Source organism: Manis javanica, chromosome 5 (assembly GCF_040802235.1).
Source record: "Manis javanica isolate MJ-LG chromosome 5, MJ_LKY, whole genome shotgun sequence".
NCBI lineage: Eukaryota > Metazoa > Chordata > Mammalia > Pholidota > Manidae > Manis > Manis javanica.
In genome coordinates, this window is record NC_133160.1 from 44,094,947 (window position 1) to 44,122,162 (window position 27,216).

General features: G+C 46.4%; 1 protein-coding gene across 1 annotated transcript in view; it reads left to right on the forward strand.

Annotated features, from left to right (window-relative positions):
- Positions 1–27,216, forward strand: part of SLC24A3 (solute carrier family 24 member 3) — a 444,494-nt gene that overhangs the window by 46,273 nt on the left and 371,005 nt on the right. The window contains exon 2 of the mRNA XM_017666356.3: positions 11,871–11,996. Coding sequence (XP_017521845.3) covers positions 11,871–11,996 — 126 coding nt within the window. The remainder of the gene's footprint in view (positions 1–11,870; positions 11,997–27,216) is intronic.

A 27,216-nucleotide genomic window follows, 5' to 3' on the forward strand; every position in this document is an offset into this window, starting at 1 on the left:
TCCACCATCTTTCTACCACCGAGCAGCTTGTATGCAGTTCCAGAAGAGACGGACATGCTCCTGTATTTCCTTGCTCCATCACCCCTTCTCAGCCTGTGTGTGTGTGTGTGTGTGTGTGTGTGTGTCCTTTTGCTGACCTCTCCCTTATTTCCTACTTCCTTCACAGAAATAATAGAAAAGGTCTTTCACTTTTCTCTTTTCTTTCTGGCTCCCTGTCAGAGGACTTCCTGATCTTGGTGGGGGGTGGCTGTGATCAATGAGTCTCTGTCAGAATTCAGAGGAGTGGCCTGATGTGTCTTCCTTTGAAGGCAGTATGTGAGCTAGAGGGATGGGTGCAGACAGGCATGCAAGGAGCAGACTGACCTGAGTGGGACCAGGAGCCTTGGGCTAGAGGCATGTAGTGGGGCCTCTGAATATTGGTGGCCCTTTTCAATGAGTGCTTCATGGGGGAGTTACTGAAGTCTACTCCTGTTAGGACTCTAGAAAATAAGCAAAAGCCTGATTCCTTAGCAAATTCTGAATCAGCAGGAATGCACTTGGAGGGCTTCCTTGTGGGTGGTGGTGGGGGACAGTTGCTCTCTGGCACAGGTGAGGAACTGTGCCCTCTCCTGTCTGCCCTTCCTGTTAGTGGCTCTTGGACTCAGGACTGAAACTCTAGAGGCCTGAATCCCATCTTTCCTTCCACTCAACCTTGTTACTCTCTGATGGCTGGATTAAGTTTCCAACCTGCAAAGGTGCAAGTGGTGGGCCAGAGTCAGAAAGAGAAGAACAAAGTGTCTTTGAGTCTAATTGGACCACGCTGCCGGACCGCTCTTCAGTCCCATCCTTCTCGTTGGGAAGCATCAAGAGGATATTTTAATTCTGGCGTCAGGTTCCTTAGTGAGGGGAGAGAAGAGAGGAGGAAAATATTATTAGAAAATCTATGTGTCCATGGTTCTGGACCAATCACATCTTCCCACTTGCTTCAAGAGACAATGTTTCCAAGATGTGATACCCCCTCACCTCCTCAGGATCCAGCCGCAGCTGCAGGCTCACGTCAGATCCCCATTGCAATGATGGTGTCTCCTCAAGCATGGCCCATGTGTCTTTCTGCTTCCTGGCCCAGGAAGATGGGAGCTGGCTTGGCCCATTCAAAAATGCAGCCCAGAATTTGGGGGAGTTCATGCCCCTGTGGCAACCCAGTGAGTGCCAAGAGTCACAGCCCTCATCCTTCAGGTGGGAAGTTTAGGGAGGCATCCTGGGTGCACTCCTGGCCTCCACTGGGATTGTGCTGTGCTCACCAGTGGAAGCAGCTTCCACAGTGCACCCTCACATGTTCTGTTTCTCTTTCTCTCTCCTGCTTTCCACATTCCCTCCCTGCCTCCTTCCTGCCATCCTCCTCAGGATAAGTAAGTGCACCCAGGTCTTTGTCTCATACTTGGTATTCGTGAAACCCAAACAGGGACACCTGCCAAAGGGGCAAACCCTGCTTTGCGATCTGAAGCATTATGGCAGTTTCACGATGACGTTTGCTGCCTTTGCTTGTTTGACTGGATCAGCCTCTGGCTGTCCCCTGGCCCAGGCTGGCAGGGTGTTTGGAGAACTGTGCATAGGCTGTCCCTTTCCACCATCAGTGGCCAGCATCCACTCCTTGCAGCCTGTACTTGAACTCCTTAGCTGCCTTAATTCCCACACAACTTTCCTGGTGCTCCCATAGCTTCATTGCTTTGAATCACAGAAGCATTGGGAGACTCTGTGTTCATGACAGGATGAGGGACCTTTATGTAGAGCAAACAAAGAGCTCTCTGCTGGGCAGGGCACTCAGTGGACACAATGAGGATGAAGGCAGAGAGGTTTGGGGAAGAGCCTGACTGGGTTTCTGTTTTGGAGTCCACCAGACTTTCCATGAATGGGATAAAACGTGAGCGTGTAGCACTGAAGAGTCAGTTACTAGAGGAACTGGCTCAGGCTAAAAGGGGAATGCGTCGCAACATGTCATGAAAAGTTCATGATTAGTCTGGCTTCCGGTATTCAGGGGCTGAAAAGTGTTGTGCTCAGGACCTGGGCTTGTATTGGCTCTTATTTTGGCAATCCTCACCTTTGTGTGCTGGCTGCATTCTTCAACCCCAAACCTCCATGCTCTTCAGGTTCAAGCACAGTGTGAGAGAGAGGGGGAGTCTGTCTCCGGGGAGCTCTGCTTTGATTGGCTTGGCTCAATTATGGGCACATCTCAGAACCGATCATCACAGCCTGCAGGGTGTGGGGCTCTGATCGGCCAGGCCTTTGGTGAGTGGCGTTCTACCCAGATCAGGATGACTCGGTAGGGGTCATCACTCCCCAAATGAAAGTAGATCAAATTAGGGGAAAGGGATGCTGGGAGAACAGAGGTGTGGGTACCAAACTCCAGTGCAGTTAAAAAAAAAATCCCAATGGGAATTTACTGAATCCCTCTTCTGTGTAGGTACTGGGGACCAATATGAAAAAATTGCTGCCTTCAGGTACTTCCCAGTCTAATGGAGCAAATAAGAAACATACATGTGTGGCTGGAATGAAATATGTCATCTGAAGCTGTGATCTCCAAAATTTCTTATGAATGGATATGTATTTAGAAATTGTTATAATTTATACTGTAATACATACTGTGTATGCATTTATACTTCAGCCTTGTACCTAATTTTGTATTTGCAAACTTCTCTGCTATAAAGAGGGACTCCAACATTATATAAACTTTAGATCCCACAAAATCTGAATTCATCCCTGATTTTTATATACCAAGAAACATAGATTTCAGGTGAAGAAAATGAAGATGAAATAAACCATTTAAAAATAATTATTTGTTACTAGAATAAGACATGTCAGTTTCACTAAGGTATTATAATTATAAATATTATTTTGCTCTATTAATATGATTTTATTGAGGACATGATTGAATATCCTTCAATCATTTTTGAAAATATTAGTTCCATACTTTGAAATACAGCTCATTGAAGGTCTATTTCCTTTAATGAATTTGAAGTTCAGTTTAATATTGGTGTTTAATGGATGTCCTACGTGAAATAGATAATTCGCCATTATACATAAATCCAGATGGAAAAAAAAGCATCATAGTGGGCTGTACCAACTCAATCAAGATGTTACTTTTGAGTTTTATTCACCAGTTATACAAAGACTTTTGTTCCCATCTTCCTATTTCTCCTGGTTTCAATTGATTAATCTTGCAACTTTTCAGGAGGTGTTATATTTTCGTATTTTTAATAAATGGGTCAAAACCCATTGAAATGCTTTGTGTGGGAAGTGTTTAATTAGATGTTATTATTCTGCTTCCAAGTTTTGAGATGGAAAATATGACTATTTTAGACTCTGCTGATTTTTACCATTCTGGTGGTGGTGGTGGGGAAACAGTTTCTTGATATTTGCTTTCAAATAGAACAAATTTCTTTAGCAAAGTAGATATTTTTTCACCCGGTTGTTAAAATGTCACCTTTGAAGAGCATGTGTCCGTGTGTCTTTTTTTCTGAAAATATCTGCTAGATGAATACTTAGCTGGTGGCCACATGTCTTCTTATAAAAGGTTGGTGTATTTGTGTAGTTATAAGAGAGAAACATATAATTCATCTTTAAGCTCTAGAGTTAAAAAAAAAATCATTTGCCGAAAGGTAATCAGTGGACATCAGTATACGGTATAAAAAGATTTCATGATCATGCCCTCATCTCATTTCAAATAGTGCAAAGATTCTACTGTTTCAAATAATACCCTCGAGTCTGCTCAGCTGAGCACATGTCAGGGGCACCGTGGTGGACACTCTGAGAGTGAGTGAGCTAGGAACTGCTCCGTGTCCATTCTGAACTCTTCTGTCAGGCCCCTGTTGGGCCCTTACGTTTGTTATTCAGTGTGCTGGTACATGGACTCACTATGGGGGCTCCTGTCAACCTGGATTTTAAATAGTAAATAAATGCATGTTTTTCTTATTTTTAGATTGGTATGTAGTACAGATGAGAAGGTTCTCAACTTTTCTTCCCACTCTTCAATGTGTCATGGAGCCCATCCTCCTGGAATGCATGAGTCTGAAGGATGGGGACACACATCCCAGGGGACTCTACCAGCCTCTGGTCAGATGAATACCCTAGATTTAAAAGTCCAAGCTCAAGGGACCTTAAAGTTCAGATCATTCATGCCTTTCAATTCTCAGATACAGCCCCTGAGATAAAGTGATTCAGTTTCTCCAGCAGCCTGAAGTTAGTGACAGATCTGGCACCGAATGTCCAAAATGATGACTTCCTGTGACCATGAGCCCAGCTTCTGGGTCCTGGGAACAAACCCATTTGTTTTCTTTAGTAGGGCCATGAAGAAAGATGGAGCTGCTCCTAAAAGAGTCTGCAAGCAGGCTGCTGGGACCTGACCTTCTCAAGCCTTTCAAAGGAACTTGACAAAGGAGCTGGTGAGGCAGATAGGGGAGGAGGAGTGTCAGGGCAGCCAGACAGCACTTAGAGGCCAAAGCATTGGTCTTGGGCTGGGGCTTCATGTGCTGCTCAGCAAGGGGCCTCTCCAGTCCCTGAGGATGCTGAGGGGTCCCTGCATTTCAGACTTCAGAGATGGAAAGATCAAGCTGAGCAGGGTACTGGGAACTTTGAAGCACACATAACAATGTCTGTGAGTGAATTAAGAATAAACAGTAAACATGGGGCAGCAGAGCTTCTCAGACTTCAGTGTGAATGTGAGTCACCTGTGTAGACACAGAGTCTCATGCTGTGGGCCTGAGGGGGGGCCCCAGACTCTGCGTTTATAACGAGCTCCCGGGTGCTGCTCACACAACCAGTGCAGGGATCATGCTGCAAGTGGCAAGGCTCCGATGCAGACAGTTTTATCCAGGAACCCCGAAAGCCTAGACTCTGGTTTGGGTGTGCCACTAAAATTCTGGGGCCTATCATTAAACTTAACCCCCTATCAAGGGGCGTGAGCCTGAGGAATGATATAGGACCACCTGGGGATCCTAGGGATTTGGTGTCTACTCCCCAGTCCTTCCCAGGTGGTGGCTTCAGTGAAACACCATGACACTCTGCCTGTCGAGCATCCACTGAGTTTCAGGCCAGGGAGACACAGCGAGAAGAAAAACACAAGCAGCCTGGGGCCTCCTGGAGCTTACAAACTGGTGGGGACCTGGGAGGCGCAGTAGACGGTCAGGTTGTGATTCTGTCCGTACTGTGTTCTGAAGAACTGCTCCTCCTCTGGGGTCTTGTGATGAGGAGGGCCTGGAAGGTCAGGGACAGCTGCCTGGAGGAAGGGCTTCCTTCTGGAAGCAGCAGGGGCTGTCTGGGCTCCGCCACCTTTGCCTCAGAGTCTCACAGCCAGACCTGCCTTGTTTTGTCTAACACCCAGAATCTGCCTTTGGGGCCGGTTCCCACTCTTGGCTCACTTTGAGCTGGGGGCTTTGGGCAGGCTTTTGTTCCCAGAGCTACTCTTGCAGAGGCTCAGCCAGTGCTTGCAGGCCTGGGGTGGGTGTGTGGGCTGCGCAGTGGTAGGTGCTTGTAGGCAGGGAGGAGAGAGGGAGCCAGAGCAGGGCCTCTCCTGACCCCTCCTGTGGGTGCGTATGCATGGGGCATATAATGGGAGTCTGCGGTCTCCCCAGATGCAAGACGCCACTGAACACCACACACCCCATGGCACAGCCTGGAGCCCCAGCAGCCTGCTGTGAGCTCTCTGCTCTCCTTTCTCACCCAGGGCCTCTGCTTGCCCTGCTCCCCTGAGCCAAGCTGTGGACCATCCTGCTGCCTGGTAGTCTCTGTTTGCATGTGCACAGGGAGGACTGTGCCTTGAGGCCAGCAGCACAGACCCCAGCATGCCCCGTGCACATTCTGGACCCACCTGGCCTGGGATCTGCATTTGTAATGAGCCCCTAGGAGATGCCCGTGCTGCGGCCGACCACCCACTCTGTGCAGGCACCTCCAGAGGACAGGGTATCGGTGCAGTGCCCACCTCTTGAGGCAGGTGGCCCAGAGTGGCTGTGTCCCTCTTCTGCTCTGAGTGAATCAGAAGCTCATTGGAGGGACCAAAAAACCTCACCGTGAACTGAGTTTTCCTCCTGCAGTGGAGGTATTATGCCTGATACTGGGCTAAGGGGTAAGCTCAGTGAGCAAGGTGCTGCTGCTGTGGGTGACTGCCTTAGCCTAGTCACGGTGCATGAGAAGGAGAACCTGACTTCACCACTGGGCTCTCCACCATTGGACCAGGTGTGTAAATGGTTCGAGAGAGAAGTTTGAAGGGAGTCTGGAACCTCCCCCAGCTCCCACTTCTCTGGGTCTGCTCTTCTCTGTCTTTCTGGAAGCTTTGAGGTAATGAGGGGAACCAGTGCACAGCCCATTCAGCCCCTGGCTTCTTCCTTTCCTGGTTTTGGAGAGCTCACAAGCTCTCCATGGTTTATGTCCCTTTCCAAGGACCAAGAACAATGCAGAGACACACTCTTCTTTCTGCAGAAAAACCCGCTGAAAATCCACACACAGAAAGCCAGTGCCTTTGCTGCTCTCCTCTGACACCCACAGAGGGTGAGACTCTGGGGTGGGGTCAGGAAGGAGGCCACGTGGAAAGCAGGGCTGGGGGGCAGTTTCACTCAGCTCACAGAGTCTGCCGAAGGCGGTCCACTGGCTGTGGGCTAATGCAAACCTGACCTTCAACCCTGGGGTGAAGACCCGGGGTGCACAGAGTGGAGACAGCTGTGTAAACTGCAGGGTGGGGTATTTATAGCCTTGGTGAGGAGCGCTGAGCCAGCCTGGAGAGCCAGTCAGTCCCTGCAGCCATTGGCTCTGTCTCTTGCTCTAAAACTGAAGTTTTTGGACATTGTTTCTTCAGTGTTGCATGAGGTGTTCAAGATTCAGTTTCCTCACCTGTATGCGGGGACTGTTGCCCTGATCATCCAGGTGTTCCAGAATGGTGGCTCTCTGCAACCCAGTTTTCAAGAAGAAATGCAGTGCTCCAGCTCTCGTGGAGGGGAAAGTTAACAAGACCTCTCAAAGTGAGCCTGCTGAGCCCATGAGGCCACTCCCACTGGGCACCTGGAGCTCCAGAACAAGGTGGGACACGCACACCTGGGCTTTGGAGTCAGATCTGGGCTTGAGTCCCAGCTCGGCTGCTTAACCCTGTCAGCAACAGCAGGGAGATGTGGAAACTCTCTGTGAATGTGCAGAGTGAGATGGGGCTGGGAGGCCCCTGGGCCTGGAGCAAGGGCCGGGCAGCACCGTGAGGATACTGCCACAGCAAAGCGGCCTGCCTGCTGCCTGCCCACCTGTCCAGAGGAGTGAGTGCCCTCCGAGAGCAGAGAGCCCACCTCTCCGCTGGGCCTGGGACCAGGATCTGGGAGGGGAAAGCTCTGTGGGGCAACGGTGCCCACAGGAGAAAGTGTGTCATCTCAGGGTGCAGGATGGAACTGGGGCCCCTAAGGAAATCCATTGTCAGTGTCAGAAATCCTTGGGCTCTCCAAGCCCCAGTCACAGGGAGGAAGGGGAAGGCAGAGAGAGAGGAGAAAGGGGTGGGGAGAACAGCCGTGGGTGAGCACACAGCTCTGTAATGGAAACTTGGCACCCAGCCTCAACTTTCTTTCCTTCCTTAGTGCATGTGGCTTGAGTGTCGAGTTGAGAACTTCCCCTTGCAGCAGGCTCCCTGTACTATCACCACGGCCCACTCCTGTCCCCTCTTTCTGGAGCCTGCAGTCACACATGCTGCCTCTCTTGGTGACATGTGATATGTGAGCCCACTGCCTCCCTCTTCATGCCCCCGACCCCCTCCCCTGACTAATTAGGCCAACATGAAACTTCCAGGGCCTGGCAGATGAGAAGCCAAGAATGCAGTGGCCAGGGGCCAAGTGTTTTTGTTGACATTGCTCAAGTGTAGCTTTGTGGGGCAGCCTCTGCTGTAGCAGAGAAGTCCAGGAAAGCCAGGAGATGGTTAGGGGAGGGCAGCAGAAAATCAAGTGTGGGCAGTCCTCCAAATCCCTTCTGCCTTCCTCACTGCCCTCGCTTGGCCCTCCTCCAGAATTCCAGCAGTATGGCCCTCTGTATCATGACTGGTGGGACCAGCTTAGTCTCAGAGAAGTCCACACTGAGAGGGGTGTCATGCATCCAATGGGAGTTGAGATCCATTTTATTTTTTGTTTGTGATACTTTCATGGGGTGATGCTCATGCTTATCACTGTTTCTAATTGTTTCTGGGGGAACAACCTTCTCAGAAATAGACCCGGTGAGGAACCCCTAACAGTGTAGGCTCCATTGGCGATCTGACTGTAGCTTAGTAATGTAACTAGATGGATTTCATCCTTTCCAAGGATCTACCAAGAATGTGGTCTTTGGAGTCACCAGACTTGGATTCAAATCCCCATTCTGCCCCTCTTTCCTTACTGGGGGACCCTGGGCAAGTCTTTTAACCTCTTTGTGCTTTGGTTTCCTTATTTGCAAATGGAGCTGTTAGTTCAAAATAAGACTGTTAAAACAGATAGAACATGAAGAGTGGAAAGTTCTTCACATGTAATAGACAATAAATGGGAGCTGTGATCACTATTAAGTGGTGGTTGATGTGGCCATGGATTGGCTCTGATTTTAGACAAATCACTTTGCCTGACTTATTTGCTCCCAGAACCAACTGCTTCATCAAGAATTTTCTGAGGAAAACGAAATGGAGTAAATATGGTCACACTCAGTGCTCAGTGACTCCCACTCAGGCTCTGGTCTCTGCGTTGTGTATCAGTGGTGAGTGGTCAAATATATTTTTGTTGAGATAAAAGTTTGTAGGTTTTGGAATCCAGAAGTGCTGCCTTAATTCTCTAATTCCTGAAGATATTGAATCATTTTGTAAAAAAAACTCCTCTAATTTTCTGCTACAATAGCTGGCTTTATTTTTGCATCTCATAATTGGTATCAGCTTTTCTCTCAGAATTACAGGACCATGGAAACTTGGCCTAAGAAAGAATTTTGGAAGTCATTGGAAGGGACACTCTTGCTTCTTTGCAATTCTTTGGAGTCTTCCTGAATGTTAGGACTGTGGTACCACAAAGCACTTTTCTTTGACCCAGATTATGAGAACAGCAGAACGGCTAGTCTGTTGATCCACAGATCCATAGCATGACTCTCTCTTCACATCTCATGCAGGTTGCTGGATGCCATGGTGCCCTGCCCATGGCACTTATAACGTTTAGCACCTGCAACTCATTATATAAGGACTTTTTCTGGGTACCAGAGCCCACCTTGGACACCCATGAGGCAAAGTGGAAGTATCAGGGAATTAATGTCCCCTGGGAACAGCCTTCAACTAATGGCACACCTGAAGCAGGTATATAAATACTCAAGCTCTCTCATCCCTTGGGTGTCTGAGCTGCATGTCTACACTGGCTCCCAGACCTTGCCAGAAGGGTCAGGATCTAGTTTGCCCATTTTGGAAACTAACTTGAGACATACCCTCTATTTGACTGACTTCCTTCCCTGTCCCCCCACAGAGCTTCCTGGAATAACCCCCATAAAAACCACCTGTGCTCCAATCCTTGTCTTGACAGCTTCTGTGGAGACCCAGCCTGAGACAAACAGGATGTCTTCCTCCACACTTTTAGATTGTTTATGATAATATGGTGTTATATTTGCATTTTAGGACTATTTGTTCAGAATTTTAAGGCCACGACCTTTTTGTTTCTTCAAGAGTTTTTGCAGTTTTTTCTCTGCTTGTCACCATTCTCAGTCCTCAGAATTAACCATTCAGGTTAAACAGAGCACAAAAATGCCTTACTTTAACCTTGAGTTATTTTTGGTTATTCTACTCACAATTTTGGCTAAGCTGATTTTTGTGGCTACTATGCAGGTTTTTGTTTTTCGGAGTGTAAAGTTAGTGTTTTATTTAGATTTCACATTTTTTTTGTTTTGTTTGTTTGAGCATAAATCCAGGATCTGTCCTGGCTAAAATACGTGAGTTGTAGTTAGATATCTTGATAATTTTATGTCTGGAAGCAGGTTCCGTTTGATTGAGGAAGACCTCAGTGCATGGGCTGCTGGTATCATATGTGTCCTGTTGGCTTAGGTGAGATGCCTTCAAGCACTGTGATTTCCAGAAATTCCCACCAGTCTTACTTATCCATCCTCAAAGTGGGAATAATTACTTTGACACAGACTTACTGAGCACCCACTCTGAGGCAGTAGTTAGTCCGTGTTAGGAAGAGAGCAGTGGGCAAAGTAGACAACTTCTCTGCTCCCTCTTTCTTTCCTGAGTGGTGGTGTGAAGTTCAGATTCAATGACAGTGAATCATTTGAGAAATCAAAATTACCATGGAAATAGAGGAATGGGTACAGCGACCTTTAGAACACTTCAGAACACTACGCTGATGCATCTGGGTGGGATGCCCCTCCCTGAGTGGGGAGGAAGTTGACCTGAAGGTCCCGGACCCATGAATTAGGCCCTTTCCTTGTACTTACATCCACTTTCTGACCACAGCAACTCTGGACACTCAAGAGGCAGCCACCACCTCGGGTCACGTCTCTTCAGTGCCAGGAGAGGAAGAGCCCTCCTTGCTGTTTCTCCACCCCCTGCTAACCCTGGATGCCCAGCTCTGTTTCTTTGCCTCTGGGCTATTTGATTTGTCCATGGTGGTCAGGGTCATCGGCCATTCTTCCTCTTTAAAGTCTCTTTCTGCTGCCCCTCCGTGGCACCACTGCCCTTGCTCTTTTCCCTCTTTTCATCATCCTGTGCTGAATCTTTTACTCTACTCGCTCTGAGGGAATGTTGGGTCCCCCATGATTTCTTCTTCCATTCCCTTTCTCTTTAATTTTCTCCCACTGCTCTGGGAGGCCCCACCCATCCAGGTCTCAAGCCCCTGCATGCTTGCTTACACCTCTCCTGGTGCCCCCTGTGCTCGGTTCTTTCCTCGCAGTATCTCCACCACGTTTACGCTGGGCAGCAGACTAGCCTTTTAATGCTCCACAGACGCTTGAAACTCAGCATGTCCTTAACAGGCATTCTCCATTCTCCCCTCCAATGTGCCCTGCAGCCCCTGTTCTTTCTCCTGGCACTTCCCTGCCCACAGTCATCATCACCCCCCAGACCTCAGCACTGCTATGTGCTCATCCCCTGTTACATTTAGTGACTTACTTTTCCCTTCTTCATACTTTCATCTCTTATTTATTGAAATCTTGTCATGTGCATTCCCTGGCCTAGAGTCAGTGCATGCTCAGATGGCATCCTAGCTTGAGCAACACCCCAGAAACAGATCCTGAGCGAGTGTTCAATTGTAAGTAGTTTATTTGCGGGGTGGTTCAGGGAAATACTGGTAGGGGGTAAATGCTGGTGGGCTGGACCAAGACATACTGACTCAGTGGACCTAACTGTGCCCATCTCCTCCCAAATCATGAGCAGTGAGGTCAAGTTGGTAGCTTGGCACTGGCCATGATGGGAATATTTACACTGTGGAAACTGGCCAATGGCTACAAACGAGGACTTTTTCTCCTGGAGGGTTGGTTGGTAAACATTTCTCAGTATGTTACTGGGAGCAGAGAATTAAGACAGGGAAGAGCAGTGACTGGAAATGTGTGTTTTATTGGGAGAGCTACACTGTAGACAACTGGAGAATGATCCCAGTGAGACTGGAATCCAGTTTAGAATATGCACCTCGCAGTCATCCCCTTGGGGCAGTGGGGTATTTGCTCACCACTTCCTACCTGTCATTGCCTTAGGACTGCCTCTGTAGGCCCAGTAGGCTCCAGCAGCCAGAGGGAGCCATCAGGCAGTTGTAGGCAGGATGGGTGAGCTGCAGTGTAAGGCCCAAGGGGATTTAAACAGATTGATCAAATGACACTGGGCACCCAGCATTGGCAAAGGCTAAAACCCAACTGTTAGTGATCTTTTTATGACATTTTTATCCCCTCCCCAGATCTTGACTTCATGGACCTTATAGGGGAAGACAGACAGTGGACCGTGGGGAGGAAGTTAATGCAGGTGAACGACACTCTGACTTCGGAAGCGGGACTCCGGAGCAGCAAGAACTGCACCGAGCCAGGTAAGGCAGGGCTGCGCGGGGGCAGGGCCGCTGTGGCTCTGCAGCTGGGTGGGGGGGGGGTGGGTGTCGCGTTTCCTCTCTAGGTTCTAATCCAGAGGGGCTTCCAGACGCTTAGGGCAGGTGTCTCAGAAACTCGATAGTGAGATCCTGGGGACTATTCAGGTGCGTTTCTACCTGTGTATTCTTTTCCCAGGGCAGGCGGGGAAAGGTAAGTCAAAGTAAGCGACACTCCTGATTCTGTCCTGATAGCAAATGTGGATGTGGGTGCTGTTAAAGGGGAAACTGAGGAAGGAGCAGAATGGGTGAGGATGTTCTGTGGCCACCTTCGCTTTGATCCCTGGAATCCTCTCTGGCTTGTTTTTTACTCAGGAGCTTATTTCTGCATAGTAATGACATGGGTTGAACCACATCCTCACCTGTGATGTTTATCTTCTTGGAGGTAGTGAATATTTATCAGCTATTATGTTTGAGATCTGTGCCTTTCTTCACAAAGATACAGAACATTTTATCTCTACTATTACTGGATTTAAAGAAAGAACAAATACAAAGGGAATCAAGGGGACTTGGAATTACAGGGACCCAGTTCACCAAATCTCAGGAAATGGGACCCTCTGGATAGATGGGGGTCCTGTGTTTAGACCACAGGTTGGCAAACTTGTCCAGGGCCAGACGGTGAATATTTTCACTGTCTTACAGGCCATATATTATGTCTATAGTTTATGAAAAAAAATCTTGATAACCCTTTAAAAAATATAAAAACCATTCTTAGCTCACAGACTGTACGAGGACAGCCCTATGGCCATACTTTGCCAACTCTATGCTCTCTGGGTTCTGCCTGGTGGAGACTTGGACCTCACGTGTGCCCCATTTAAGGGTCCAGGAGCTCAGCCACGTTGATCCCATGTCCAAAGGCTGGTCTCATTTTTAGTGTCATCCTGGGAGGACATGAGCAACCTTCACTGCAGCCCAAAGAGCCTTAGACCTTTGAGTCTAGAAGGTGTTCTGTGAAGTTGTGTGTCTGTTCTCTTTTGGGAGGGCAGGTAAAGGTAGCCTTCCCTGCCATACCGAGAATCTTAACAATCAGCTCCCAAGCTGAGCTGGAAGGAATTAAAATAAGATTACCACCTTCCTTCACCCCCAAAACCCCTATAGCCCTACATAACCTATATCCTCAAACTAGGGAATTCACAGGTTACTGTGGCTGTTATTAAATTCTCTGAAGGATCACTCTTAAAGGTTAGTGTAGCTCATGGCCATCATGTGAGCTAGAAATGCAAATAGACCGCCAGTTTTGAGTGCCCCACTGATCAGACACAGCCACAGCCACATATGTTCTGGGAGATGTGCATTTATGGAGGGCTGGCTGGAAAGGGCATGGCAGGGATATCACCAGAAATTGCTATACCAAGAAGCCTGTTTGCTGCGGTGGTCTTATAGCCCAATATTTTTCTACACCATCCTATAGCTAATAGGTGGATGGTGTCTGGGATGTCAGAAGACAGAAAATACGGTATTAGCGAGCCCGTCACCTTTGGTATGAAGCAGAATGGAGTCCAACATGATTTGGTGAGCAGCTCCAGGGTGCTGGGCTCAGCCATGCACAGGGCATAGTGGTGACAGAGGGTTTCTGTCCCTGTTGTTGAGAGAGGTGGTGCTGTCGCTCTGTGAGTGGCATTGTTCCCTGTATCAAAAAATGCCTTCCTCAGAATGACAAGTGTAGAAGAATAAAGCACACTAAAAGCCACGAAAAGTGAGGAAATGACTCAGTTTGCAAGTAAAAAAAAGATGTCTAGATTTTTAAAAAGAGCACAAACCCAGCCCCTGCTGGTGTTGGCAGGGAGGACGCAGGCAAAGGGAGGAGAGGAGAGGCTTCTGGGGGCAGCAGAGGAGTGAATGAGAGCTCGCTGTGTTGTGCTGGCTGGTCCCAGAGCAAGGACCTAGGAAAGGCATACTTGAATTCCTTACCTGTGGACTACAGAAACTGGGCTTAATTTCTGGGGCCCTTGACTCCAGACTAAATTCCACAGGGAAGATGATCATGCCTGAAACAGGAAGGGTCCTGTTCATATCCTAACACATCCAGGGCCTGTCCGGAGCCCGCTTTGACCACCATGTGGTGGCTGTGACTATTCTGTTTTCTGGATGATTTTGGTACACAATATCTCTAACTGTGCTGTCCAATATGGACATTCAATAGCAACTTATTCAAATTAATTTAAATTAAATACCATTAAAAATTCTAGCTACATGTCAAATACCAAATAGCTGCATGCAGCTCATGGCCCCTGTATTAAACAGCACAGACCGTAGAACATTTCTATCCTTGCAGATAGGTATGGACAGGCAGGCCTAGAACTTCCATTTGTCTGTGGACATATCTTCTGTTCTCCCAGCTCAGTGGCTAACATCCAAGGATGTAGAGCAGACATAAATCTGAGAGCCCCACCTCTTCCCTGGGTCTTGAGGTCTTGTTCTCCTGGGTTTGAATACCAGCTCAGGAGCTGTGAGCTTTGGGCAAAATAGGTTCTCTAAGCCTCTGCTTATCTGTGAAATTGAAGCAACCATTCTGACCTTCCACTATTTCTGTAAGAATTGATAGTGAAGTTGACAAAGGATAAACAGCCCAGTGCCTGTATCTGGCAGCTCTTGCAGTAGGAGTGCACTCAGGAATTGCCCACTGTCTGCTGGGGCACCTATCCCTCTGTTGCAGTCGAGTCATGGCTGCCTTCTCCAGCCCCTTCTTAGGAAAGGGTAGCTATGGCCCATGGGGTTCAGCCAAGAGGCCACTTCCTCAGGTGGCCCAGGTCCAAGAGGCAGCCAGCTGGGCAGAGAGGCTCAAGTACCATCTTCTAACACAGACACACTTGGACTGTCCTGTTGTGGTAATGAGTACAGAACTTCTAAGGAATCCTCTGTTTCTGCAAGAATGTGATCAAGATGCCAAGGACAGCTCGGTGCTCTTTCCAGAATGCTTTTGGAGGTCTACTTCTCAGTTTGACAGAACAGATAATTTTATGAAAAATGGTCGAGAGCCCCAGCACTCAAAAGTTCCTGATTTAGAACTAAAACAATGCTTTTCATCTTCTCTGCCTCTAACTCATTGTCAGGTGAGAGGACTGAGCTATAATGAGCCAAGGCCCATTCACAAAATGGTCCCCAGTTGCCCTTAGGAGGTTGAAGCAGCCCTGTATTGTGATCAGTGAAACTTGTGTATTAGTTGAATGGAGTGGTACCTGCTCTCAAAAATTTCCAGTGTAGGGGCTAGACTGTCTTCCTTCCTATTTGTGATGTCAGCAGATTGGGAGTGAGTACCCCAGGGATCCCTCTGTGCTTGGTTATTTTTACACAGGTATTCGAGCATTTGGGGTACCATGGTGTACCATGGCCATGTGAGTAATGAGGCCAGGGTCATAGGCAGGAGCTAATTTGGCGTTTATCAGGAAGGATATCTAGTGTTACTTGTGATGTCACAGGGCTGCTCAGCGGTGTTCTCAGAACCTTGACATTAGGTGCCATTAAAGTAAGTAAAGTAGATCCAGACATGGGAGGTGGGGTGAGCTCTATTCTGGTATTCTCTGCTTGGGGTCTGGGGATGGTTTGCTTCTCAAATGTCCATTTCTTCACGTATGAAATAGACCAGCTACCAGTTAATCCCTTCTACCCCTTCCATTGCACAAATCCAAGATTCCAAGAAATTTCAAGAATGGAGATTCATAAAAATTCTACCCCAAGATACCCCACTGCATTTCCCTACATGACTTATTTGCATTAGCAAAATTCCATGTCATACCTCAATTTTTCCCTTTACTCCTGCTCCCCTCACCCCTGCCCTACTCCTCCCTCCCCACCTCCATCTCCATCTCTTTCCCTCCCTCTTCCTCTCTCTGAAAACCAGCAACCCAGAGCACCTGCCCTGGGGAAGACCTGGGTGTAGCGTGCCCATTATGAGGTGGCCGTGCAGTCTGTGTTCAGTGCCAACACTGAGATGACACTCTTCATGTGACAGCTGTCCCTTTAGAGACATGTTGCTTTGTACATTATGCATTAAAAAAGCATTCTTCTCCTGCTCCTCAAAAACATAGTTTTGGTGGAAATTTGTCATTTTTATCCAGAACTGTGTGAAAAAGACTGAGCTCCTGGCTCCAGTTTCTCTGCTATTGTTTCAGCCCTCTGTGAATTTTTCAGGTTATTTTCTTAGCCTGACACTGCTGATTTCATCTAGAGCCTGGAAACATACTGTTTTTTGGTGAATAACACTTGAAACTGTTTACTCAGATGACCTATTAAGAGAAATTTAACTTTGAATAAATTTGATCCATGGAAAATTAAGTTAGCTAAATGTAATTTTGGGGGTGGTGGTGGACAACTGTAGCAGAAATGAATTCTTTGTAATATTTATTTGTACACTTTGCAGAATTTTATTTACACACTTTGTAGTCTGTCTCCAGAAAAATCTACCATCTTTGGGTCTTCAGCTCTTTGATTTTTTAAGGAAATGAGCTTTACCTCAGAGTGCTTCTTTCAAATAAACCTTGGGAAAAGGAAGGTATTTAAAATGATAGCCTTTGGCATGGGCTTCACTCTGAGATCACTGCATTTTCTTTTGATAAAGGGCTTGGCTCCCTGTCTCTGCCTGGCTTAGATGGGTCTCAGGTCTCTGAAGAGGGGAAGTTATCCCCCATCTGTGCTGCAGGATAGGGAGGGGCTGGTAAGGCACTGACCCTGTGGGGATGTACCAGGGGTGTTTTCTGGAATGGCCGAAAACCACATAATCTAATAGTTGGATGTGAACTATAATAGAGGATGGAAGCCAGAGAGGTCTCTGTGAGAGAAGCAACACAGGGGCATAGAATGGCCTAGGAACAGGAACTGGAGGCCAGGGACAGATTGACAAGCAGGACACACTGGTGCAAGCCATAGACCATGAACAAAGCAAGAGTCGGGTTCCTACTGTTTTTGAGTTTAAACCATTGTTCAGGGTTGGCTGCTTTAAAATCACAGGGCTGGGCATGAGCAATCTGCAAAGCACGAAAGCTCCAAATCTCTCATCTTTTCCATGAAAAAAATTAGATTCAGAGAGGATGAATGACCTGTCCAAGGTCACAGGGCTCGTCAGAAGCAGAGTAGGGCTCCCCAACTGCCTCACATAGATACTCAGTGCATATTGATAATTAGATAGAAAAATCTGGTATTTGCATGATTTAGAGGAGACTGCCCCATAGAAACATAATGCAAGCCGCAGGTGTAATTTTATATTTGCTGGTAGCTACATTAAAAAAGTAAAAACAAACAGGTGAAATTAATTTTAATAGTATATTTCACTTATCCAATATATCCAAACAATGAGGAATGACAAGTTTCAGTCACCTCAGTGTTTTATCTCTGGGTTTGAACCAAGGAAAGAACTAAGGATCTTTAAAAAGTCTTAAAAGGCACCTTTTATTGTACTGGCTCACATAACTTTCACTAACTTCTATCTGCAGTTGTAATTTTCATAATTACTCAAATAATAACTTAATATTCTTAAGTCAAACAAGTTAGAAATTCATTGTGATCTGCTCTTTAATTTGTATCAAATTCTTCACAATTTGAGTAACAGTATCAGCCGTAACACCTTTAGATTGGGCAAGTTTCTTTCTCATATAAAGTGCTGGTCTGTGGGTGGCCTTGTTGTCAGAGGCAGTCCATGAATTCTGAAGCCTTCCATTCCAAGGCTTTCCCATCTTCACAGTTGGTTTCTGAGGTTGCTGGGCTTCTCTGCTCTAAGGGGAAGGAGCATTGATGATCACCCATTCCATTACCCTATTCACATTCCACTGGCAGGGCTCAGTCACAAGGCAACTTCTAACTGCAAGGCAGGCCAGGACATACATGTTAGCGGAAGAGCAAGCAGGTTTGGTGAACGCCTAGTATTCTCTGCTGCTTTATTTCCCACCCCCTCACACTTGTTCCTTTTTGCAAAAACAGACTTCTCAATTTTCTTTTATGCTCATCTTATTACAAAAGCAGTATACTCTGTCTATAGAAAAATGATAACCCAAATTTAAGTCTTCTGAGGCTGGTTTAGTTTTTGGTTTAAACTTCATGATTCTCACCTATTCTATGTGACACAATTCAATTCTTTTCACCTTTGGAGGATCATAAGTGAGGTAGAAATTACCCTAGTTTTGCCTGTTTGCAAATTGCATCTTTTCTTTGTAAATGCAAAACTGCTAGGAAAAATAGTGTTTGAGTATACATGAAGTCATTGACAATAATGTGGAAAGAGCTTGGATTCCAGAGTTAATACTAAATCCCAATTCCATTACTTTCAATCTATGCAATGCCAGGTGAGTTTCCCAAGTTCTTTGGACCTTGTTTCCACCATCTCTAAAATGCAGATTAAGATGTCCACTTCACAGAGCTGTGGGAATCATGAAGCTAAGAAAGCTTTATAAAAGAGCTGGAACCTCAGTTCTAGTGCATGCTTAATAAATTGCAACTACATGATCTTGTTAGCAGAAATATAATGCAGGGTGGACTGATGTTATCATTTACAGGGACTTTACCACTCTGAGGCACATTAGAACATTGTGGGATTATGAAGACTGTTTTAAGGTTATTTAGTGTTGTTCAGTAACAATGCAACAATGGTATAGCTGTGTAGAGACATACCAAAGGATTAACTAGGGGGCTTCCAAATACATTTTCTGGCCTAAGAGGCCACTATGTAGGCAAATAGGATGAAATAGGGAGTATGGGATTTTCTGTTCCACACTAACAGGGTTTAAAAGTCTCAAGCTCTGAGAAGAAAGTGCCAGACACTATTCATTTCTTCTAGCTTCAACTTCCCTTTAGGATTTTTTATTGAGACATTCTTTAAAATCTTATTCTTAAAAGCAGCACAGTCAGACTAATCCAGTGAACAGTGCCTGGAATCTTCCTGAAACACAGGTAAAGGATGATGAGGTCTGTTCTTAAATGCCTTTTGTGGGTCTGTCTATTTCAAAGAACTTTAAATTTTTCAAAGTATTTGCATTCATTAGCACATTTGAACACCTTTGGCCCTTGGATAAAAAATACCTGAAGGTCAGGAATGACTATATTATTGATAGATACATTAGACTGAAAACCAAGTCGAGTTAAATAATTGAGAGTTCATAGTCATAAATGTTAAAAGAAGCTTAGGGATTATGAATTCTAAACCCTTTTCCTTTAAGCCAAGGGCTCAGCTAACTATGGCTCTCAACCAAAATCTAGTCTGTCAACGGTTTTTGCAAATAAAGTTTTATTGGAACACAGCCACACACATCCATTTATGTGTTGTCTGTGGCTGCTTTTACTCTACAAAGGCAGAGTTGAGTAGTTGCAACCCCAGCCAAGGGCCTGCAAAGCCCATGTGTTTACTCTGTGCCCCTGCTCTGGGCACTGGGACTGGAGCCTCAGGTGGCCTGAGAAGGAGGGTGAGGCAAGAGTGAAAGCCCCACCTCCCTCTCTGCTCTCCCTGGCCCTCCCCATAGATGGTACCTGTGCCATATTAAAACTAGTGCCATTTAAATATCACCCCTAGGCTGGGGGTCTGTGGCTTAGGAACTCCACCCTGCTGCCCCTCACACCCCTACACATGGGCTCACAATCCAAAACCTTAAACATTTTTCTGTGTATGTGTTATGGGTCTGTTTAAAAGAAGAAGAGTAAACAATTCAGTCCACTTAGCCCCCAGAGCATACTTAAAACCACTGATCTGGGCTAACCTCTTGTTCCCGAGCATCTGGGTGACTAGACCCTCTGTTGAATCATCCTTACACCTCAGAATTGCTTCTCTTTTGGGTCAGAGGGGGAAGCACCCATGGGGGTTGGCCTCAAGTGAGCACTGTCAGCCCACGCCCCATGTGGACAGTTTCCCCAGGGCTTGTCATGCAGGCACCCCCAGAGGAGCGAGCAGTGAGCTCACTTGTGGTGGGCACTGGAATGGGGTGGCCGGGAGCACCAGCATGGGGTCAGCTCAGGCATCCGCCACCTCATGCCCCAGCGCCCTGTTGGCTGCGGCTGTGTGGCCTGTGACAGTGATGGCCACTTCTTCCTCATGGCCGAGGAGCAAATGAAGCCCTGGCTACATCTCCAGCCCTGTGGGGGTTCATTCTCACCTGCCCCCTTACTCCTCAATTCTTTCTGTAGGAGCAGTGTGTCTGAGGAGACTGGAGCTCTTCTCTTTAATTGCATGTTCAGAAATGATCTTGTCCTGTAGATAATTCATTTCACTGATGAAGCCAGTACTGAGCACCAGGCACCAGTGGTTTGGGAGCCCCCTGGTGATGCGAGGGCACAGCCAAGACTGAGACCATAGCCTGAGACCACCTCTGTGCTCGGGCTGGCTCTGGAAAGGTGGCTGTTGGAATCTGGCCAAGGGGAAGATAGCTGGACCTGCAAGCCATTAGAAGCCTTCCCCTCTCCACACTCAACAAACAAATAAAAACAAACAAACAAACAAAGGGTTGGTGGTGGCCAAGTTTAAGGCTTCAGACCTATCTTGCTGCAGATTCCTTCTGAGCCACAGGAGCAGTCATTCATTTTCATTCCGTCTTAGGGACCCTAGATTTGTTTCTAAGATTTCTCCACCTGAGAAACACCAGATTGGACTTTTGCCTAGCTGTGTTTTAAAATGTGTGTTCCTGAGAGTTTGTGGGAATGTTCCTGCCTTGTCCTATTAGTTAGCTGATCTTGTCCTCTAGATCTGGCTCTGTGCTCGCTCCTCCTACCAGCTCCCTCCAGCTTTCTCAGAGGCCTGGGCACAGGGCTGCCCCAGGCTGACCTAGGGCTGACTGCGGGTGAGGGCAGGGCCTGGGGGCTCCAACCACCTCTCCCTGAGACACTCTGACTCTCTGAAGCTGAACTTCAGGTAGGATGAGTCCCAAGGAGGGCCCAGCCCCACTCCCCAGAGGATCATGAAGGATCATGACAGCTTCTCAGAGTTTTAAATGGGCCCTGGGGAACAATCAGGGCAATGTGGCTGCAGGTCCTGGGGAGGACATGTCTGAGTTAACCCACTGTGTGCATTTTCCACAGGCCCCATACTTGGGTACCAGGCACTGAGCCTTTTGCTTCCTCCTCCCTGGTCAGTGGGCTGATGGCCACCCTCCTGTTTGCATACCCTAGAATGGAACCATCTAAGCCCATGACCAGGTTCACATTCCACCTTGGAGAGGAAATTTAAATAAGTACATGTCTGTTTCATCATATTGGCACTTCTGAGGTTCCCAATATAGTGTTAAGCCATTAGTTTGGCTGAAATTTCTATAATAGAACAATAAAATCCCTGAATTAAAGATGAGCAGCCTTTTTTAGAAGCTGACTCAGAACAAAGTGGACATAAGCCCAGTCCAGTGTCTTGTTCATCCCTGTCAAGGCATTTGTGCACAGAGCCCAGCCTGAGTTCCCCAACCCTGAGCTGCTGTGGGACCTCAGGGCTCGCCCAGCATCCACACCGTTGGGATTAGGGGTGCTGGGCTGAGAAAAGAAGAGTGCACGCTGTAGACCATGGGAATAGGCCACTCTTGAAGGAGATAGGACTGCGGACCAAGGAGTTAGCCTGGGCTCTTTTAAGCTTCTACTACCACTGTCTCTAAATAGTTGCTCAGAGTATCCCCCTGCCTCAGGGTCACTGGGAAAACCAGAAGAGAAGGACATCCACATTTTGTAATTGTACTACTGCTGGGTGGAGTTAGGGATGTAGACTGGGATCACACTGACCTGGAAAGGAGTCCTGCTTTGACATCCGTGGACTGCAGGACTCTGGACCAGTAATTTAATCTCTCCAAGCCTTGGTTTCCTCTCCCAAGAAGTCGGGATAATTCCTGGTACAAACAGAGAGGGCTGCTGTGAAGAGTCAGTGGGATGAAGTGTGTAAAATACCTAGCACACAGCAAATGCTCAGCCCATGAATGGATGCCCATTTCCTGAGCATCCACTGTGTGCTAAGGGGTCTCATACAGAGGACCTCTATTAGTTATGCATAGGAGATTGTAAATGGTGTTCATGTGTTGATTAGGTCATGGAGATTTCTACAATAGGAGGAGAGTAAATGATCTGATATGTACTAATATTACAATACCTAGACAGAAAATAAAAGTTGCTTAATCATCAAATCATACATGAATAGCCTGTTAGCATCAACCTAAGCCTCCCAGGGTATCTTTCTTGGGGAATGGGAATTCCACTTAGGCTGCAGTCTTGTTATCTGTCCTGGGAAAATCCATAGAAAAATCACTTGATGATGGAAATTTTGGTCTTTAGACTGAGTATGCAAGGTTGGGTGTACAGACTGGATATGAGTGCATGAAGGGAGAGGAAGTTAAGAGCCGTGAGAGGTGGTAAAGAAGCTGGGCTCATTCTGTGCTCCTTTCTACCTCCTCACCATTGTGACTTTGCTCTTTGGACAAGTGTTAACTGAATTTACCCAGAAAGAGGTCACCCACACCCCATGGGCAACTGTCTTTCCATATTCTGGAAACAGAAACTTTCCCCACTGCCTGTGCCATTTTAACCACAACTACTAGACTGAGTTAATGAATTAAATTGTAACTTAATACTGACTTTAAAGGGAGGGAAGTTGTAAAACAGATGTACCTACCCTCCGTCAGGAGCTTTTGTCCAGTGGCCCTAATTTCATGCAGAAAATTGGCCCCTTTGCAGGAATCATTTTCTGTTCATGGCTTACAAAAGGATGTTTCCTTTAATGGGGCCTGGGACAGACAACTGTGTGTGGTAGCTGTGCTTAGCGGTTCCCAGGGATGCACAGTCTCTCAGTAGGCACCATTATGAATCTAGAATTTCAATGCCAAGATTTCACATACTGTTTATTTGAAATTTTGTATCCTCTCTTTCTCCTCATCCAGTCTCAAGAATCTTGCCTTTAAATACGTTTTTTGTTGTTGTTGTTATTCTGGCATTTTATCATGAAGATGTGCAAATATACAGGAAAGTGGAAACAGTTTTTCAGTGAACACCACAGGCTCTTCTGTAATTTACATTTACTATACTGGCTTTTATCACACTGGCTTTATTCACCTCCAACCCCATATCTATTCACCAATCCATCCTGTTTTATTTTAGAGGCTTTCAAGTAATTTGCAGAAATAAATTCCCTCCTTCCCACGTAGTTTAGCATGCATATCATTAACTAAAGTTGATTATTTGTTTACCCTTCTTTTTGAGTAACATTTATGCACAATGAAGTGCACAAATCTTAAGTGTAATTCCTCACCAGGGACCTCTGACATGCGCATAGACTGATGCTCCTAAACTCTTATCAAGATAGGGTGCTCCGTCATCCCACAAAGATCTCTCAAGCCCCTTCTCAGGAGGTCCCTGGCTGAGCCCACCCTGACACAAACCACTCTTCTGATTTCTGTCACCATAAATTAGTTTATGCCTGTTCTAAAACTTTGTATACACAAGTTATACAATATGTTAGGCTTCTTCCTCGGCACACTTTTTAAAATTCATCCATGTTTCGTGTGTAGATATATCCTTGACTACAAGCACACACAGGCACATATGTAGATAGACATTGATACATATAGATTACACATACACAATGACAGACTTTGCATGTAAATGTTAATACATTGGGTATATTTCTCTCCAGGAAATGCCTTGTAGATTTTGGTCACTTAACACTTATTTTAGGTATTAGATACTTATTTTAGGTCAACTTTCAAGGGACTTCTCTGTTGTCTAGAAAATTAGTAAGAGTTTTGGTTGACGAGGGGAGGCTAGGTGTAGATAAGGCCAGTCCTCCCTCATGCCCAGCTTACTTCCCTCCAGGGCAGAACCATGAACTGGACTCAGAAACTGGTGGTTGTAGGAAGGGAAGGAAAGAGGAGAGGGTGGCAGGGCAATCTCCCTTAAGGCTTTGTAACCTCTCCAGATGCAACACCACACAGTCAGTTACTCAGTTATAGCAAAAAGTGGGAGCAGAAGAGCTGTGTAGGTGGAGGAAATGGTCTGATTCATTGAATAAACAGCCTCATGTGTTCTGCTGTGGGAGCTGCTTCCAGGAGGCCCGGTGGCATCTGTCCCACTGGGGCTGGGCATGCTGCTCCACACAACAGCCTGAGAAAGAGAAGGCATTCTTTCTCCAGCAACTGCCTTGGGAGCCAATACCTGGCTGGGGGAACAAGACCATCTCCACACTAAAGTGGGAACTGTGTGTGTGTGTGCCCAGCACACGTGCTGGGATCTTTGGAAAGGGTGAGATCCTCACTTTCCCAAACAAGCTCTGTCCCAGCAGAAGCCTTTGCTGGCACAGGTCCCCAATTATTCCTTTGTGTTCCCTGTTTACTTGTCATATCCTGACCCCTCTTTGATTTGGAGTAGGTAATCTGAGATGCACAGCCAACTTGGACAAGGACGGCACACCCTTGGCCATCGTTAATTTCCTGCTGTAGCATTAAGTGCCTTGACTCCGTTTGGTTCCCTTTGGACTGAGACAAGAGTTTGGTTGCATGTAGTTTATTTGGGAGGTGATCCCAGGAAACCCCAGCAGGGAGAAGGAGCGTAAGATGGCGGAGGGAGGGTGAGGTAGCTAAGGATGGCATGTCAACAGCCAGTTACCACTGGAGTTAGCGGGGTTTAACCTCCCTGGGTTATTGACCCAGGATAGAATGTGGAAGACACCCCTGAGTTCTCCCACCCCTGGGTGAGGGAGCAGGGGTATGGATAGAGTTGTTTGAGAGCTGCTCCCAGAGTGGCAATGTCCTGGCACATCCAGCCCACCCTCACATAGGCAGAGCAGCATCCATGACAGAGGCAGCCCCCAGGTGAAGGAGGGCAGGTGCTGGTGGTCGGAAGTGGGGCCAGGATGCAGCCAAGAGCTAAGGAGAAGGAGAGGGAGGGAGGCACCAAGAGGAATTGCTATATCAACTTCCCCTTTTCCAACTAAGTGGTTTCATGTTGCAAACAGGTTGGAAGTCTCACCTGAAACCAGGAAGAGTGTGTAACAGCACTTTGCACTTCCTGTGTGTGTGCATGGCTTTGTCTTGCTAGGTGAAGGCACTTGGTCTTGCCCCATTAGTTTTCACTGTATTGTAACGTATATTTGTACAAGTGCTGACGACTCACCAAGCCCTTGCCACAAGGAGCAGGCCCAGGCTGCACAGACAAGGAAGCCTTTCAGGCTGGAGTCTGAGAGCAGAGGGCTTTCATGAAAACCAGGAAATGTTCCTTGTTCCCTCATTCATCTTTGACTGCTTCTGTGCTTGGGTCAGACTTCTGGGGAAGCTCAGAACATGTCAAAATTGCAAAAAAAGGAAGATCAAAAAAGTCCTGCTGAAGCTCCTTCTGCAAGAAAACAGCCTTTGCTTACCAGGAACATCTTTTTATTTTGCAACTAACTAAAGTAAAATAGTTATTTCTAGAAGTACTACTGGGGCCTGGGGCTTGGAACTTTGATAAAGTCAAGGAAAAAATTCAGTTTGAACGCTGCATAGAAATTGGGAAATGCGGTGTCACTGCAAATGCATGGCCCGTCCCATCATCTCTGGCATCTGTGTCATTTTTGGGCTTACACTAGCTTTTCTGGCTCCAGAGTCAAACGTAAATGTACCCATATTTTCAAGTAACTGTTTAGTCCCTTACTGGGCTCTATTTTGTGCAAAATCAAATCCATATTCCGCACAAAACCATCTTGCAAAGTGAGTTGACATGTTTAAAGTAGGGCACCCTGTATCCCTGGTATTAGGTCCTACATGCTTTCATATCTCTGCTTTGACTCAAAGTTGAACAACATGTAAAGAAATCAGACTTGATTCATTCCATGCTTAGCTATTATATAGGATTATTTCAGTTACAAACCGAACATTGCAAGGCTAGGGTTTAAATCCATAGATTCTTTCCAGGAATGAGGTAACCGGGTGTTTGTTGAGGGTCTCCTTGGAGTCAGGGCTGGACTAAGCTCTACCTGCAGTTTCTCCTTCATCCTCCTAACATGCCTGTGAGTCAAGCTCCTCGCCCAAGTGCCCCTTCCCAGCACCCCACCCCTCCCTATGCGGAACTTCTGGCAGGAATGTGGAGTTGACACATGATTTCCACAAGTACTGGTTTTGTCTGAAGGTGATAAGCCCTGTGTGGGCATATGCCAGGGCTGTTTTTCTCTGTCTTATCCCCAGGGTCTAGATAATGTCCAGAACATGGTAGTTACATCTCAAATACTTGTTAGTGCTAAATCTTTGTTGAATGAATGAATGATCATTGTAACTTCTCTCTTGTTGTTCTTTTACATTTTGTTTTGAAATAAAATAATAATTAACAAATAAATATTAACAAAAAATTAATGCAGAACACCATAAGGGAAAATATAACAAACTCCAGTGTGTTTACTCCCAGAACTAATAAATGTTAACCTCATCTTTTTCCATTTCTAAGAAATACAACATTGCAGATCAAGTTGACATCCTTTTTATTTGACTTGTCAGGTTTTCTTTCCTGAGAAGGAACCATCATCCTTATTTTGGGGGTGGTTGGCCCATCTTTAATTTTTCTTGTTTCATGGATTTTGCATGCACAAGCAATAAATAATACTGTTTGGTGTGCTTTCAAATGTACTTAAGTGTTATTTTCCTATGTTAATATTCTGCAGTATTTTTTCCACTCACATATTTCTGAGACCCATGTGTATATGCCAGTTCATTTATTTTAACTGCTGTCTTGTTTTCCATTGTGTGACTCTATGACTGTTTATTTATCTGATCCCTAGTAATACATATATGGGTTGTTTTCAGTTCCCTGCTGTGAAAAAAAAATAATCTCATCACCTTAAGTTTTCAGGCAAGGAAATAGAGCCAGCAGTTCAACAACCATGTAAAGTGTAATAGGCAGTTTAGTAGGTAGTAGAACCAGCGAAGGAACTCTAGCCCAGGCAGTGGGCTTCCCCACCCCCACAGTCGTCTTCCTTCAGGAAAGGAGATGATAAATTAAAGGAAACTTTGGAAGGCTTTATCTTCTAAAAGCAAGAGTAATGCCCATTTTTGGAGAACGTGGATATGTTGGATGCACAAGGAGGGCCCCCTGCATGTTTCAGGGAAGAGAAAAGAGCTGTGCAGGGTAGGAGGTCCTGACACTGGGTCTGTGTCTGTTGTCAGGTGCCTGTGAGGTAGCTTCCTGGGCAGACAAGACAGGGTGGGGTTACAACCACCTTGAAGCTGGCTGGAGTTTCTCCAAAACAGCAATGGGCCATGGGCGA